Source organism: Myotis brandtii, unplaced genomic scaffold (genome assembly GCF_000412655.1).
Source record: "Myotis brandtii unplaced genomic scaffold, ASM41265v1 scaffold115, whole genome shotgun sequence".
Lineage (NCBI taxonomy): Eukaryota > Metazoa > Chordata > Mammalia > Chiroptera > Vespertilionidae > Myotis > Myotis brandtii.
The window spans coordinates 18,667,241-18,685,757 of NW_005353967.1; the positions used below are offsets into that span (position 1 = coordinate 18,667,241).

The 18,517-nt window shown below is 35.9% G+C and overlaps 1 protein-coding gene across 2 annotated transcripts in view; it reads right to left on the reverse strand.

Annotated features, from left to right (window-relative positions):
- Positions 1-2,636: 2,636 nt before the first annotated feature.
- Positions 2,637-18,517, reverse strand: part of TBCA (tubulin folding cofactor A) — a 182,078-nt gene continuing 166,197 nt past the window's right edge. For both annotated transcript variants that reach the window (XM_014549992.1, XM_014549999.1), the window contains exons 2-5: positions 13,965-14,070; positions 6,920-7,006; positions 4,806-4,880; positions 2,637-2,748 (exon numbers count right to left, since the gene is read on the reverse strand). In XM_014549992.1, the coding sequence (XP_014405478.1) occupies positions 2,647-2,748; positions 4,806-4,880; positions 6,920-7,006; positions 13,965-14,070 (370 nt within the window). In that variant the 3' untranslated portion in view covers positions 2,637-2,646. The remainder of the gene's footprint in view (positions 2,749-4,805; positions 4,881-6,919; positions 7,007-13,964; positions 14,071-18,517) is intronic.

The window sequence follows — 18,517 nt, forward strand, 5'->3', positions numbered from 1 at the left end:
TTTTTTGAAATTTGAATTTGATTACTATTGAGGTGAAACATTAAAAAAAACTACCCATTTGCATTTCTTCATTTATGAATTGTGTATTTCTATGCTTTGTCTATTTTTTTATATAGTGGGAATTTTTTTCTGATTAATTTGAAAGGGCTCTTTGTGCATTAAAAATATTAACCTCTTGTGACATGATAGTACTTTGTCAACTATCCAGCAGTCAACAGAAAGCACAAAACAAAGGTGCAGATCTACTGTAATACAAATTAATTTTACCTTTCTGTGCAACAGTCCAATACATGAACAAATACCTCTCATACTATAAGAGCATTAAGACTAACAGTGAAGTGCAATGTAGATTTATATAAAGCACTCTTGAAAATTTCAAGTACACTAATACTTATAACTTGTTTCATAATGCACCATTTCTAAAGCATTCAATTTCTTTCCAACTAAAGCACTCAAAAGATTATCAAGGACTAAATTATCTGATTAACCCTTTCATGCCAAATGCTTAACAGCTCTTGCTCACATGCATGTCAAGTTTATACTGACATTTAAAGCCTTGACTTGCCATCAAAGGATTAATCTGTCCTTGGTTTATCTAAATGACCAAATAATAAGATTTAAGATAACCAGCTGTAGAATATGTCCTTATTAAATTTGATAGAATTTTTAAAAAGCCAAGTAATATAATGAAGTTTGCAAAGTAATTTAGATTAACCAGGTTTGACTGCTCAATTTGGAAGTGATTCAATATACAGGTATAAGCATAGAGACAATTTTTAAATATTAGGCTTTGAATGTTCCTGACCAGAAAGTTGAGAAACGTTAAATGAACCACCTATATAAGTGTAATATGCAAATCGACCAAACAGTGGAACGACAGGTCGCTATGACGTGCACTGACCAACAGGGGGCAGACGCTCAATGCAGGAGCTGCCCCTGGTGGTCAGTGAGCTGCCACAGGGGGAGCACTGCTCAGCTAGAAGCTGGGCTGATGGCTGGTGAGTGCAGCAGCAGTGGCGGGAGCCTCTCCCGCCTCCGCGACAGCGCTAAGGATGTCCGACTGATGGCTTAGGCTCGATCCCTGCGGGGAGCGGGCCTAAGCCATCAGCCGGACATCCCCCGAGGGCTCCTAGACTGCAAGAGGGCGCAGGCCCGGCTGAGGAACCGCCCCACCCCCGAGTGCATGAATTTTCATGCACTGGGCCTCTAGTCTATATTATAAAAGGCCAGTGGCCGTAACGCTGTAACGACCAAACGACTGGTCACCAGGAGGTGCATTGATGGGTCTCGCGGCATGGCAAGTCTCAGTCCTGCCAGCACAGGGGTCTGGGTCTTGCGCAATTTCGCGTGCTGGGCCTCTAGTATATATATACAAAAGTCTAATGTGCAAAGTGTCTCCTTGGGAGTTCGAGTGCTCACTATGACATACGCTGACCACCAGGGGGCGGCATGGAACGAAGGAAGGCCTCGGCCGGCAGCTGGGGAAGGGAGGCCCCAGCCGCTAGCCGCTAGGGACCCTACTCGTGCACGAATTTCACGCACTGGGCCTCTAGTTATGATATAATGTTTTAACCATCTTTCATTACTCATCCCATTCCTTCCCAAGGAACTTTTTACATACTTATCCACCTGGAACAAAATAGGAATAAGGATAAATAACCTAGTTCTTAGGATGTTAATACCTCTCCAGAATGCAAATGTACTAAAAGCCCAGCTGGAAAGCTGCTGTCCAGGCCTTTGGGGAAGTACTTTGATTTACTAGAACTGAATCCCCTTTAGCCAGGAATGTCCAAGTGAAATTCTAGAACTTAATAGCATTAAAACTAGTCTAGATTTGGTGACTTTACACATTCCACACGTAATATTTCTATTTATTTATCTATAAACTTTCTTAGAAATGATGTGCCCTTTGCTGTACAGAAAACTATAGAAAAAAGTTGGGCTTACTACTTGGTTCTATCACTTGTATGTCTTTGTTTTGCCTATCTATTCTACGGAAGCCATTGTATTATCTGTGCAAGGACTAAGGACACCTAACAAATGGTAAGTGATTATACTTTACCATGACACTTTATACCAACAATGTGTATAACTTTGTGCACATTCACTTACACAACTGCTCTGACACCTTAGAAGTTTTATAGATGGAATTTTTACAAAAATCATCTTTTTATATATTATTGTATCAGGGTAGTGTTTTTCACAACCCAACAGCAGGTGGTCATGATGACTATTTAAAAAAAGGAACAGAATAAAAAACATCTGAGAAATTGTACATATTAAGATACTCCTAGTTTTATGTATATATAGACCCCGCATGTATGTATTGGGTCACAGTGGAAAATATTTCTTAGTGAAGTTTGTGATCTAAACAGTTTGAAAAGCTCTGTATTATGTTTGGGATGTGATGGAATCCTTCATAGCATTCTTTCTCTCACTCCAGAAGTTAGAGATGTTCTTGCTTTTCACTTATTCTACAAATATTTATTTAGCAACTCCTATATGTTGGTTGGGGGTCAGGTGTTGGCAGCAGGGAGAAAAGGCAACATTACTTTTGGAAATTTCTACCTATTGTTACTCAGGTCTAGGATTTTAATAAAAGCTTAAAAACAAGTTAATGCTGAATTACTTACAACTGTTCTTAATTTAATGTGCCTCTTGGCCATAAAAATGTAAGCAGAATGTGTCAGAAATTCCCAGGAATAATCCTTCACAGAATGGTAAGCATTTGCTGCTTCTCATCAGTACCTGAAGAGAGATCCAGTATAAAATCTATAGTTGAGATAGGAATTGTCTAAAGATACACACACACACACACACACATATTTTTTTAATCTTTCTTTCTTTTTGGCAAGAAAATAATTTTTCCCATTAAACAAGATTCAGGCCCTGGCTATAAAACTTCCTTCAATATTATTTTTCTCTTATTTTTAGGGCTATCTATATCTATATCCAATGATATGTTCTCTTAAAGCTTTAATTGGTTGGTCAGTTAACCATTTGCTATGAACACATACAATATTTATATATTTAGCAAAAGATTGAAATGAAATGTTTTACATTTCATTAAAAAACACACACATGCAAATGCTTTCTTTAAACGATATCCTATTTGGAGAACTAAGTATACAAAAAAAAAAAAGCCAACCTGTCCTGGTGATTAATAATTCCATTTACAAAATATTTTCAAGTCTCCTGGTACTAAAATCTCTAATATTGAACATTAGTATAAAATTTTATATTGTAATTATAGTTTTTATTTCCTCACTCTTATCCCCTACTCAAGTACTTTTAAAATGGCATATAATATGTTTTAAGATGATGACATCAATTTAGAAATGCTTCTCATGATGTTATTCTCTGATGTAGTAATTTTGTGCACATATAAAGATTTTATAAATGTTACATTCTGTGTTTTAAAACAAGAGTAGCCTTTATTAATAACATTAGGAAAGAACAGTATTATTTTCCCCTTCTCTAATCTTTTTGACATATCCAGTACATGTTTTGATTTCTAGTGATCATTTGCAACTTCCAAAATCAGACCAACCATACTCTAATTATGTATTTTATAGCTGCAAAAATTCAAGTTTATTATTTTTTCAATTATTAGTTTTAAAGTTTAAATGCTATTATTACTATTTTGGTTCATTAGATCACTGCTCATGTTAGGCTGGTGATATAAGCTCATACACATTTTCTAAAAATAGAAGAAAACTAAATGAGTTGTCATATATTTTTAGAAAATAAACTCCAATGGTTAGGTAATGGGCTTATAATTGTACTGAAAAAAAAAAATACCTTGTGATAAAGCAATGCCCTTTTCCAATTAATCAAAAAAAATCCAGGTTTAGCTATGGCCAGAGTGTATTCTGGAGCTGGCTCCTATCTTCCCAATTCTGTGCTCAGTGATGTCATGTTAATAGCTTAAAATCACTCACAGTGGTGGAATTTATACTACAAAAATCAGCAAAAGCTACAACCGAGAGGTTCCTCTCCCAACTCGAAGAGCCATTAAACATTTCCCAGCAAACCAATGGACAATAATTATTATTCCTTTAAAATACAATTCAATTCTTTATTGTTCATAGGAATCTTATTTGAATGGTTGGTGTTTTCTGTGTAAATCTGTCTTTCTGGAAAAAAATTTAAATGTTTCCCATTAGTTTATAATAATGAAACTTTTAGGCTTTGAAGGCATAAATATGTGAGGCCTCATCCATAGAGAGGTTCTTCTTTTCTTATTAGGGAGATATACCCTATTCAGAATAAACTGTTAAAATTTAGATTTTTATGTAGAAAAAAATCAGGACTCAATACTGATGTTAGTTCATGCATTTATTCACCAAATATGTATTATTTACTTTTCAAATATGTATTATTTCTACTTCTTTTCCCGATGCCAGGCATTGTTATAGATACAACAGTGAATAAAAATAATCAAATTCCAAAAAAATTTTTTTGGATTTTTTTCTAAAAAAATAAAATGGTATTGATACCTGTTTTTAACTCAAGCCATGCTTATGAAGCAATCGAACAGATTTTAATTTTGTCAAAAAAGTCTGTGATTTAATAATGAAAGGTTAATTAAAATATTTTGTAAAAAAGTATAAAATAAACAATTTTATTAGACGAATTCATTTATTGGACACATTAAATTAGGCAAAGAAAAATATATGCAACTGCATAAAAAGAATCACATTCTCATCCTACTTGAACACACAGCAGTGGTCAAAACTAATAAAATGTGGAATGAATCCCAGGATTAATTGCAAAAAAGCACCCTCTACAAAAAAGCTTCAGACCTCTAACTTCACTGAATCCAGTACTAAACGTGCTTCTTTATATTCCTCAGCTTCTTCCAATTCTTTTTCATTCTCCTGAAATGAAATATAATGAAAGGAAGTTTATCTTTGTAAAACTTTAGTACTTTATTTTTACTCAAATATTACAAACCATCAATGTAAACAGCTCAAAAATTAAAAGAAAAAGGATCCCGAACTCTTCTTACAGGTAACAATGGAAATAGATTTGGTTTGGTTTCACTGTGTATTCTCACATCATAAGTGAAAACATGTAAAGCTATTGACATTAAGTGAATAAAAATTTAAGAAAAAAACTTTAAAAATTTATTCTTGTCAACACATCACAATACAAAAGGGATTTTTTATTAGTCATGGACTAAAAGTTAAACATGATGATTTATTAACGTGTTACATATACAATAAAATTTAAAACAAAATAACCCTTCAACTAACTACTCACAGTGACAAAGAAAACTATTGGTGTCACACCAGAGTTAAGTACAATCTTTGAATTAGAAAACTGAAATGCCTGCTTATTAATGAGCATTATATACCCTACTACAAGGAAACAAAATACTAACATCTTTCCTTTTCTGATATATAAAGACTGAAATTTTCCTTGATACTTTATACAGAAAACTTTTACTGGTAAAAAATAAATGAAATAATATTACATAAGTTATTATGCATAGGAAATTTTGCTTGGTTTTTAATAAATAAATAAAGCTATGGTCAGTAATTCATGTCAGGTCAATAAAAGATGGAGCTATATAAGTTACAGAGCAGAGGGAGTAAAGTGTGTGTTTATTTAATATAAAACAAAGCAAAAGGAGTTAAAATTTCTTAATTCAGACTACTAGTATAGCTAAGTATTTCTTAAACCTCTATTATATCTAAACATGTCTTTGTTCTCTCTCAGTAAATATAAGCTCTTTGAGGGTAGAGATATTGTTGAATACATCCACGAATACATCATCCAAAGACAAAACTATTTTTTTCAAGCACTTTCTATTACTTTCTCAGCTACTAGATTCATGAGAGAAAAAAGTCATTTAAATTGTTAGGAAATACAGATGGTGCTTCTGTCTCTGGGTGTATTTTAATAGAGTAATTATTTCCTGCTTTCATCTACTTTTATTTCAAAATCTTAGCTTCATTTTTGGCTGTTAAGGAAAGTTATCCTGCCTTTAAAAGGTTCCTACAGGTAAATATGGAGCTCTATGTCAAAATTAAAGTAAAATGTGAACATATCTCTCTCTCTCTACAGATTCAGTCCTAATACTATTTTGGTGGGAAAACAAATCTCATTCTTTCAAAGAATACATATGATCATCCTGAAAAAGCCTCACATTATTTTTGTTATACAGAGAACAACTATGAGTCAGGAGACAGCTGTGTAGCTAGTAATTAATATTAGCTCAAGAAATATAAATATAAAATAAGATTAGTAAATGTTAGAATTCATCAAATTATTATTAAACAATAGTAACAACTGGCTTGTATGTAGTATTATACTTTAATGTGTGTTAGGAAGGGAATAAGACAACTTTTAATTATTCTTAGAATTCTTTATAAAATGACTCTACCACTGTATCACAAGGCATTTATAAAGCAAGTTTAATAGTGTTATCCACCTCCAAGTTAGTATGAGAGGACTGTCTATATTATAGGGTTTGTTTTCCACTTAAATTAATTAAGGTTTCAATCTGAAAGAATTCCAGATCCTTTTTATTATGCCCCAAATTTATTTGAAACATTTGGATCTTCTAAAATTTCGAACAATGTGTAAAAAAAGATCTTCATGTATCAAAACCAAATAATTCAAGATGCTGGGGTACATTATTAGTACCATGAATACCTAACATGTTAACTCAAATATATTTATTTAAGTTTAAATAAGCAGAATAAACATACTAGACAGAGTACTTTTACTGGAGGCATAACTTCAACACAATTTACAATCCATTAATTATTTTAAAATATACTAGTACACAGGGTAAGTGAACAAAATATATCACCAGCTATTTTTCAGCATAAAAATATTTAAAATTTTGGCCTTTTATACATTAGATTGAAAAAAATTTTAAACAAAAGACAGAGAAGTCTTTACTTACTAATATCTGCAGAAGATCAGTATATGCAGCTTCCAACCTGCGCTGACAATCTGGGATCATCATCCGGGACTCTTGCAGGATCTCTGCCTATAATAAGAGTGAGACATGCAGAAATAATAGAACGTATGTGTTTAGCTAACACCTCTGTAAATGTCTAAAGTGATTTAGAGGAATCAGAAAAAAAATTATGGATATGTAAAACAGTTCAATATTTTAATTTAAATTGTGTTTATTAGAAGTTAGAATGACTATCATGCTGTAAAATATATAAAATACAAGTTATAGATCTAAACCTATTTGGTAATCACCTTTTTGTGCTAAGTGAAAATTAACTAGAAAAGCTTTCCATAGAGCATTTATTTTAAAAGGCTATTTAAAATAAACTATTTCTCCTGCTGTCATGAAGCACCTTTATCCAAAATGGGATCAGCTGGTTATATAAATATCTCCTGCATCTTTTGAGTAATAAAGAAAAACAGTGTTCAGATAATATCACATGGAGATAATTACTGCATGAAAAAAGTTATTGAGTTATTGATCACATTGTGTGCACACTGCAGGAGGTTCTCACTGAAAGACAGAGGTAAAGAAAAATGAAAAGCAAAGACCAGCAGGTTCATATTTTTGATGCTTATCATGCATAAAAAGTTATTACTTATCCTTGTGCTTCATTTTAGGAGACAGATTATTCTCCCCATGTAGTTTGAGCCAAATTACCAACCTGGCACCCCTCTGAATCTGAACTTCTGCCTATTCCTCCTGAAGACAGACACTACAGAATTAAACACAGGAATATTTATCCCAGCAGATATTTCTGGACTTCAAATCATTCAAATCTGGACGGTAACATAAAATCATAAAAAAATATCAAATTAATGACTGGGAAACCCAATCAGTAAGAGGGTAAATAAGTTAGTTTCAGATGTTGGACCTCAAGTAAGTCTTTTACCTAAGGTGGGGAAGAAGCTATAGTTCCTTAAACTATTCTCAGAAAGTGACACAGATCTTTTAAGTATTTATTTCCAAAAATTCATGTTTGGCCCTGGCTGGTGTTTCTCAGTGGTTAGAGCATTGGCTGGCACACCAAAGGGTCATGGGTTCTATTCTGGTCAAGCAGATATACCTGGATTGCAGGTTTGATCCCAAGCCCCAGTTGGAGCATGAGGGAGGCAACCAATCGATGTCTCTCTCTCACATCAATGTTTCTCTCTCTCCACCTCCCTCCCTCCCACTCTCTCTAAAAATCAATGGAAAAATATCTGTGGATAAGAATTAATAATAACAACAAAAAAGGACAAAAACTCATGTTTGATCAAATAACTTTGGTTAAATGGGTACAAAATCTGAACTTTTACTAAGAAGCTTTATTACCTAGCTCATATAAAATAAAGACAATTTAATGGTAATCATACTATATTTAACAGAAACTTTAGTAAGTCCCAGTACCTTCCTTCCTTTCCCCAACAGTTTTGTCATAGCTCATACTGTAAAAAAATTCAGTATTATAATATACACGGATGTTCTGTCCATATTTTTTCAGGTGAAAATTTATTGCTGAACTTGTAATTCTTTTACTAATAAGGTACAGGTTAAAAATTTCAAATGTAGAATCATGGCTTTACTTCACAGCTAAGCATAGTATGCCTAGATATTTAATTGCTGTCACTAAATTATTTTTATCTGGTTTGAATACATGTGAAAAAAAATCAGTGGCTGGCACATTTCATTAGGTAAGCCATTCATATTTCCTCTCCTATGGACTTCCCTTGAGAATAGCTTATAGAAATTAAACAAGATGACACAAATAGAAAGAATTAGGTCAAACACATGATAAGCCAAAATGTATACTTGTAAACTTTTTTAAAGCTTTAGTAAGTTGTCACTGAAATAAACTTTAAACAATGCTATCCAAAATAACTTCTACTCATTATTATTTTATCCATTCTCACAGAGCAAGAATCATCAAACAGTTTATGAAAATGGGAGTCTGACCTATGTGAGGACAAAGTTCAGTCTTTCCTGTACACCAGCTCCAATTCATTCATTAAGCAGCCTATACAGCTGTAGAACACCAGGTATAGTGGATACAAAGATGAAAAAGAGAAGGTCTCCATCTTCCAATCCAGGATAGGAGCATAAACATGAAAACAAACATTTGACACTACTTCTATAAGAACATGCCACAGGGAGCCAAAGGCTTCCAGTAAAGTGGTGACAATGATTTGGAGTCCATAAACCACATTTCTACCAAGGTCATAAATCATATACTTTACCTCATAACAATGAATTACAACTGTCAGAAATAATTTTAAAAGACAGTATATAAGGTGTGATTATATAGTAAAGACATCCTCAAAATACCTTCACTAAGCTAAATGAGTATTACCTTTCAAAGTGTTCCCTTTGGGAGGAAGTCACTCAAATGAATGGTGCCTCTGTTGAAAATATCTGAATAAACTGTCAGTTTATTCTAATGCTGACTATGACAAGATTGGAGTTAAGTCAGGATCTTGACACAGATTGGGAGGTACAAGGAACCTTTGGGGAACACAACAGGATGCAGTCCTATTAATGTCTTATTTTTAAAACAAATTACAATTTTTTGCGGAAGTTATTCAGATAAAATGAAAGTTATGGGAGGCTTAGCAAGGCTCAGATTATAACAATGAATAAACACTGAACTAAAATCTGATCAATTTCTTTTAAAATTAGATGGAGAATCAGAGTCAGAAGGGACATAAGTGGTCATATAGTTCAATCTCAATTTACATATTAGAAAGTCAAGTCCCAGAGTGATTAGCTAAATGATAGGGTCTGCTCATAACTCTGATTTCAACTCTATCATGTGAATTAGTGGTTGTGGTAGCAAGTCTCCATTGTGGCCCACAATGATCCTTACTTCCTGGAATTCCTGCCTTATGCAGTTACCTCACACACTGAATTTGGGTTAGCCCTGTGTGACCAACGGAATGTAGTGGAGGTGGGATTCTGGGACTGAAGACCAGAGGCTAGATCTTAAGAAGCCTTGCAGCTTCCACATGGGCTTCTTGGAATGCTCACTTTTGGAAAATCCTTCTCTCAAACAAGAAGAAATTCATTTGACTTATGTTTGTGATTACTGCTGTATGGTTACGGATGTAAGAAGAATCCCATGAGTTAAAAATAATCTGGTCCCTTAAACCCTGACAAGAACACTAATTACTTTAAATATAAATCATCTAAATTCACCAGCTAAAAAACAGACATTCACAGAATGGATCCAACTTTTTGCTGTCTACAAGAAACTCACTTCAAACATAACAAAATAGACAGATTGAAAAGAAAAGGATGAAAATAAGAGATATCATGCAAACATTTAAAAAAGGAGTGGCTCTATTAATATGTAAATCTTATGAAGATTTGTAGGATTTGAAGAGCTGTTAGTTCATCAAGATCAACATATTTGGGACATATTATATTTACACGTTTTCCAATCCTCCCCAATTTATGAATAACTGACACACAAACGTCCTTTGTATACACACACAGAGGAGGGAGGCTCTCCTAGAAGCTCAAGAAAATAAAAAGGTTTTCTTCCTGAATAGCTTGGGGAAGAAGATGTTTCAGGTGCCACTGCATTCGTTTTGCACCACAAAAAGCAACTACCTACAGAAAAATCCACTTTAAGTGATGACATTTGCAAAATTAAGTCTGGATTAATTGTGCACTATAACCATTTGTAACATAATTTATAGGGTGAAAACCACTGAGAGTTCATAAAGCTGATTTAAAATATAAATCTTGAGATTAATCTGTATATATTTGTTCATACTTTCCTTTTACCTAGTGTCATCTGGATTTTATTCTCGATGCACTGGACTTTGGATTTTAAAGAAGTGAATTTGAAGAGATCAATCTGGGTATTGTGGTAGGGAAGGAATAGAGGGTGTCAAGAGACAGGTATGCCAACCAGGAGGCTTTTGCAATTATATAAGCAAGAGATGATAGTGAACTGGACTAGGATAGTGGCAGTAGAAAGAAATAGAGGGAATAAGAAACAGGACTTGATGTTATTAGATGTGGTTATTAGAGGGAAAGAGACGTATCAAGAAGGGACCCACTAAATTTTTGGTTTGGGAATCTGGATGGGTGAAAGTAACCATTTACAAGAGAGGAGGAAATTAAGAGAGGAGATAGCTTTTTGTTTTAGGGCAGTGGTTCTCGACCTTCTGGCCCTTTAAATACAGTTCCTCATGTTGTGACCCCCAACCATAAAATTATTTTTGTTTCTACTTCATAACTGTAATTTTGCTGTTATGAATCGTAATGTAAATATCTGATATGCAGGATGGTCTTAGGTGACCCCTGTGAAAGGGTCGTTCGACCCCCAAAGGGGTCGCGACCCACAGGTTGAGAACCGCTGTTTTAGGGGAATGGGTTGGGTTGAGGGAAGATCAAGATTTTTATTTTGGACAACCCCGAGGATATGTGAAGCAGGTAATTAGTTGAATATGTATATGTATATCTGTATCTGTATCTCTGGAGTGGTCAGGCCCAGGGATATAAATTTGGGAGATACTGGCACTAGGGATTTGGGGGATTTTGTTTGTTGTGTTATTGTTTTTAACTTCATGACTAAAAGAGTACCTGAACTGTATATATCAATAAATATCTGTTGAATGAATAAATAAATGGGCATAAAGATGGTACTTAAAGTTATAGGAGATTACATAGAGAGGGATTTTAGAAATCTTAAAGGTTTAATAAAATGTGTGTGTGTGTGTGTGTGTGTGTAGAGGTGGGGTAGATAAATAAGTGGAGGAGGAGGGAGAGAGGAAAAAGAGTTTCAGTAAAGGAAACTGAGGAATACTGGCAGTGTAATAGAAAGGAAACCAGGAGACTATTCTATTAAAGATGCCAATATGAAAGTGTGTGTCAAGGAGAGAGTGGTTACTGTGTCAAATGCTGTTGAGGTTACATAAGGGAAAGAAATAACAATGTCACTAATGGCTGTAACCAGGGCTAGGGCATGCAATTCACTCTAATATGAAAGAAGGTGGTATGGGTACAGATGTAGGTAGGTTGATAGATTTTGTGGTGGGAATATGAGGAAGTTCCCCTGATAGCCTCTTTTTTTGTTAGCCTAGAATGAATATTCAATAAATGCTATCATGGGAATAAATAAGGTATTATGGGAGCATAGAGGAGGGGTACCTAACTCAGCACTGAGGTGGAGTGTAGGGGAGGTGTAAAGGATGAATAGGAATTAATAAGGAGAGGGAAGCTAAAAGGAGTAGGAAGAACAGCCCGGACGTGTGCAAATATCTCAGAGGCCTTAAAGGAGAAAGAGCATGTTCAGGAAACTAAAAGGCAGAAACTAAGAGGTCCAGGTAGGAATTGGCAAGAGATAAGGTTGTAGAGATAAGCAGGTATCGAAATCAAGAAAAGCCTCGTATGCAATGCTAAGGAGACCAAAATCTGTCATGAAGATAATCAGAAGTAGCTACTGAAAAAGGTAAAGTATATTTTATTTTGGTGGTCTTTACATCAGTTTGGGGAAATATTTGTGAATTTAAATATATTTAATACTAGAGGCCTGGTGCATGGATTCGTGCAAGGGGGGGTTGGGCTCTCAGCCTGGCCTGCACCCTCTTGAAATCCAGGACCCCTCGGGAGATGTCCAACTGCCTGGCCTACGGGGATCGGGCCTAAACCGATAGTTGGACATCCCCCGAGGGATGTAGCAGTGCACCAAGCAGCAGGCGGCCAGGGAGGAGCCCAAGCTGGGGCCAGGCGCTGCGCCACTCGCACTCATCCAGGCTCGCTGCATCTGCTGCTGCTTGGTAGTGCTGCTGCAGAGTTGGAAGAGGCTCCTGCCACCGCAGCTGCGCTCGCCAGCCGTGAGCCTGGCTTCTGGCTGAGCAGTGCTCCCCCTGTGGGAGCGCACTGACCACCAGGGGCAGCTCCTGCGTTGAGCGTCTGCCCCCTGGTGGTCAGTGTGCGTCATAGTGACTGGCCAACCGGTCATTCCGGTCATTCAGTCATAATGGTTGCTTAGGCTTTTATATATATAGATAGATAAGATTAGGTCATTTTTTAAAAAATATATTTTATTGATTTTTTACAGAGAGGAAGGGAGAGGGATAGAGAGTTAGAAACATTGATGAGAGAGAAACATCAATCAGCTGCCTCTTGCATACCCCCTACTGGGGATGTGCCCGCAACCAAGGTACATGCCCTTGACCGGAATCGAACTTGGGACCCTTCAGTCCGCAGACCGATGCTCTATCCACTGAGCAAAACCAGTCAGGGCGATTAGGTCATTTTTATATTTAATACTTAAAATTGGAGAGGCAGAATAACTTAATGGTTAAGAGTACAAGTTCCAGAGCCAGTGTCCAAAATGCCACTTAATAGTTGTGTGACCTTGGGCAAATTATTTGACCTGTGTTTCAGTTTCTTCATTTTAAAATGGAGGTTTTAATAGTAAAGAAGTAAATAATAGGACCTTCTAAAGGGGTGTTAATAAATTAGTTAATGTGGTATTCTGTAAATGTTAGCTATTATTATTATTTTTTTTAAATATTTTTTATTGATTTCAGAGAGGGAGAGAGGGATAGAAACATCAATGATGAGAGAGAATCATCGATTGGCTGCCTCCTGCATGCCCCTCACTGGGGATTGAGCCCGCAACCCAGGCATGTGCCCTTGACTGGAACTGAACCCAGGACCCTTCAGTCCGCAGGCCTACACTCTATCCACTGAGCCAAACCAGCTAGGGCAGCTATTATTATTTAAGATATAATTTTACCTGCTTTTAAAAAATATTTTTCTTGCCTTTTTCTTTTCTTTTTTAATACTTTTATTGATTTCAGATAGGAAGGGAGAGGGAGAAAGAGATAGAAACATCAATGATAAGAGAGAATCATTGATGGGCTGCCTCCTGCATGCCCCCTACTGTGGATTGAACCCGCAATCTGGGCATGTACCCTGACAGGAATTGAACCACAATCTTTAGGTACATGGGATGACTCCCAGCCAACTGAGCCACACTGGCAGGACTTACCTGCTTTTTAAGGGCATAATTTTCACTATCTTCAGCTTTCATTTTTTCAATCTTTTCTTCTTGTTGTTTTGCTTCTTTTTCATACATCATTTTTTCTTTGGCCAATCTAAAAATAAGCCAAAAACTTTTCAGAGAATTAACTCTATCAAACAGACCACAAGAAATAAAGAAACTATCCTATATAATAAAAGGCTAACATGCAAATCAGCCAAACAGTGGAATGACCGGTCGCTATGATGCGCACCAACCACCAGGGGGCAGACACTCAATGCAGGAGCTGTCCCTGGTGGTCAGTGCGCTCCAACAGGGGGAACGCCGTTCAGCCAGAAGTCGGGCTCACGCTGGTGAGCGCAGCAGCAGTGGCGGGAGCCTCTCCTGCTTCTGTGGCAGTGCTAAGTCAGACATCCTCCGAGGGCTCCTGGACTGTGAGAGGGCGCAGGCCGAGCTGAGGGATTCTCGCCCCCCCTCCCCCGAGTGCACGAATTTCATGCACTGGGCCTCTAGTGTAAATATAAAACACTTAAAATACCAAAGTGTATGTACTAGATGGGGAGTAGGAAAGAAGAAAAACGTTTTATCCATTTATGTATGATCTCCATGACCGTTAAGTCCTACCTACATCTGCCTAAATCAAGTGCAATCTGTCAAAACATGTAATTCTTAAATTTTTAAAAAATATATTTTTATTGATTTCAGAGAGGAAGGGAGAGGGAGAGAGAGATAAAAACTTCAATGAAGAGAATCATTGATCGGCCTATTGAGGTTTAAGCCCACAACCTGGGCATGTGCCCTAACCAGGAATCAAACTGTGACTTCCTGGTTTATAGGTGGAGGCTCAATCACCAAGCCACACTAGCAGGGCCAATTCTTAAAGTTTTAGTTAAAAAACATATCCCATTATAACCACTGTATTACAATGTAAAAACAACACTCAAAATTATTATGTACTAACATTTCTGTCTTGCTTTTAAATGTTTTCCAAACTTTTATAAATGTACTTGAAAGAACATAATGTAAAAGCTCAGCTTACAAGAATAAAAAAATCAGTATAGTGCATGCCAAATCCAAAACAAAGAAAGATTAGATTATTTTCAACAACTGAATTGTTTGACAAGAATTCACTGTACACATAATTTGATGCCCAACCTTCCTTGTGTGAGAAACTGGGATAGATAGTTTAGACATGGTTCTTTCATGGACAAGTAATAAAAACAAAACAAGTATTTATTTACTAAAGCAAGAAAAGGTAGCGATAGAGATCAGGCAGACTTTAAACAATAAAGAATAGAGCAATACAAAGTTCTACTGATTATACCTTAGATAACCAAAATTAGATTAATCATAACAGCTCAAACTCCCCTAATTTTGGTTACATAAATTTTAATATAAAAGTATAGCCCTGGCCAGTGTGGCTCAGTTGGTTGGGCATTGTCCCACGCAATGCAAGGTCTCTGGTTCGATTCCCCATCAGGGCACATGCCCAGGTTTGGGCTCAATCCCTGGTGTGAGGTGTGCAAGCAGCAGCCAATTGATGTTTCTCTCTCACATTGACATTTCTCTTTCTCTCCCCCTCTCCCTTCCTCTCTCTCTAAAAATCAATAAAAAAAATCTTTAAAAAAATTGCTTTCCAAAATGGTGATATCAATTAATACTGAACCTGCGATGTATAAAATTTCCTATTTCTTCCTTTCATCCTGGTGAACAACTGTAATTGTCAAAATTATTAAATTTCTCATCAAGTATATACTATACTAAAGTCTGCTATAGTCATAGTGTGTGTCTATTTGGCTATGTGTTCACTAAAAATAAAGTCTTCTGGTCACTAAAAAAATTATTAAATTTCTGACAATAAGAAGAGTGTGAAATGGTATTAAATTGTGGTTTAAAGTATTAATTTATTAAAACAGTAATTACTGTTGGTGAAACAGCACCAGAATGTTACCAGTGATTGGACCTTGGTTCAGCAACCATGGCACTTGAGTTTTGGCTAAGAAAGAATTCAGAGCCAAGACTCAAATACAAACAACAGTTTATTTAGAAAGTCACAGAGGCAGAAGTGAGCTATGGAGGAAGTTGAGTCAGCTCAGGAAAAAAGTTAGAGGCAAAAGAAGAGCCCTTGGAGCTTAGGAGAAAGAAAGCAAACAGACACACCTGAAGGAAGAGGCATGAGTGGTTCTAGAGCTAGCGAGCTAGACAGCACTTGCACTGGGTCCTCAGTCCTGAGGGTTTTTATCCTCTCTTTAAAGGCAGGGACCTTAGGGGAGGTATCAGTAGAAGATCTCAATAGAATATTCATCAGCTTTTCCAGGTGTGTCCTTTCACGGTCTCTACTGATTGGTCGGTACCAGGGCAGAGGGTCATGAATCATCACAGCCAGTCATCTCAGCTGGCCTTGCTGCTTTTCTGGGCCTGGAGCTGAAACACAACTAAGGCCTAGATCAGCGGTTCTCAACCTGTGGGTCGAGACCCCTTTGGGGGTCGAATGACCCTTTCACAGGGGTCGCCTAAGACCATCCTGCATATCAGATATTTACATTATGATTCATAACAGTAGCAAAATTACAGTTATGAAGTAGAAACGAAAATAATTTTATGGTTGGGGGTCACAACATGAGGAACTGTATTTAAAGGGCCAGAAGGTTGAGAACCACTGGCCTAGATGTTATGTCTAATTTGACCAAAACTCTGTCTCTGTGGTCAACAGACCCAGGGCTTTGTTCCTAAGATTATCTGATGTGGATCAGAATCTCATTGTCTTGAGGGCTTAATGCTTAAGAGGGTAGTGGTGCAAGGGCTTGTATGGGAGTCATATGAGGCTATTCTCTAGGTCCCTTGTTCCTCCTCCAAGGGAGTCTATCACATGACTATTGACATGTCAGAGGAGGAAAGGTCAGGGGAGGGCCTGAACGCATGATTAGTGATATGAAAGATCAGGGAGTCCAAATGCATGACCAGTGATATGCAAAGGTAGGAAAGGTCAACTTAGGGGTGAGATCTGTATTTCCCAGTTTTGCTGGTTGCTAGGTACTGTAGGCTTTTCAACCTGGTGACCTTTTGTACCTGGCCTATCTTCCTACTCTGCTCATGTCTGTCAAACTGTCTAATATAATTACTGGATAAGTATTTGCTAAATAATGAATGAGTATCTTCTGGTGAATTTGGCCCTTATTCCTTTCTCTAGGGAAGGCTAAGATGTAATAAGAAAATTTAATTCAATTAAGTATATACAGTCACAATTTAAAAATCTGTTACTAAAATATTGTTTTCTGTAACAAACATACATGTTCCTATAAATATAGAACTATATAAAAATTATAATGAACAAAATATTAAAAATCATTCAAAATCTCATTGCTCAAATTAAGTACTACTGATCCAAAAATGCACATAATTCTGAAATACAAAAGTTAAAAAAATAGAAAAATTTTAAATTAAGTTTGGCACAAACTCATTTAGTAGCAAAATGTGTCCTCAGATGACATGAAACTACAGACTTTATGTATCCTACTAAATAAATGTGAATAGTACATGTCTCACTACAGAAATATTAATGTTTGATTAGGATTACTTCTCTAAATGCTATTATGTAAATGCATATATTACTGTTTCAAAACCTGAAAAATTCTGAAATTCAGAAATACACATGGGCCCAAGGGTTTCATAGAGACGATTATGGACCTGTATTAGCAATATTTTCCACTTGTCTTTCTCTTTAAACATGTATGTGTAAAAATTTATATTAATATATAAATACAAATATATATATTTATAAATTAATAAGATAATGTATAATTTCCAATGTCATTAAATATTCTTTTGAAAATATAGCTTTTAGTGGCTACAAAGCATTTTTATAATATTAATACAACTTATTAAAGTGTTCTATCAGACATTTAGGCAACCCCCATATTATAAATACTGTGATGAACATCCCTACTCATAAATTTTGTGAGTGTGTAATATTTTCTTACTATAAAATATTTAAAATATATCATGCCTGATGAGAAATAAGACTAAGTCCTTTTCTAGTAAACCAGTGATCATTTACTGATGAATACTTCCTTTTCCTGCTGTGATAAGCCACCTTTGTCATTCATTATTATTGGTAATACACAAATATTAAATCAATCTATCCTATTTTACCCTACTACTTGGTATTTTCATTTTAGTCAAAGAAAACAGTATGCCAGATTTCACTGTTTAAATATTAATAAACATATCAAAATTTACATTAAAGAGATGTCAAATAGAGAAAAATAAGGAAAATGAAACATCAAGGGAAAAGAATATAGTAAATGTGATACCCTATGAAATCTCACACCATTGCTGAGGATTTACTGTTGCCAGTGGCCAAAGACATTGTTCGAGTTATGATCGGAGACGAATTTGTTACAAAATTGAGTGCAATTTCCTGATCTAATGACACTGTCCGCAGAAGAATAGATGACATGTCTGCTGATATTCTTGATCAGGTAATCCAGGAAATTAAATCTGCTCCACTTCCAATATTTAGTATCCAGCTTGATGAATCTACAGATGTTGCAAACTGTTCA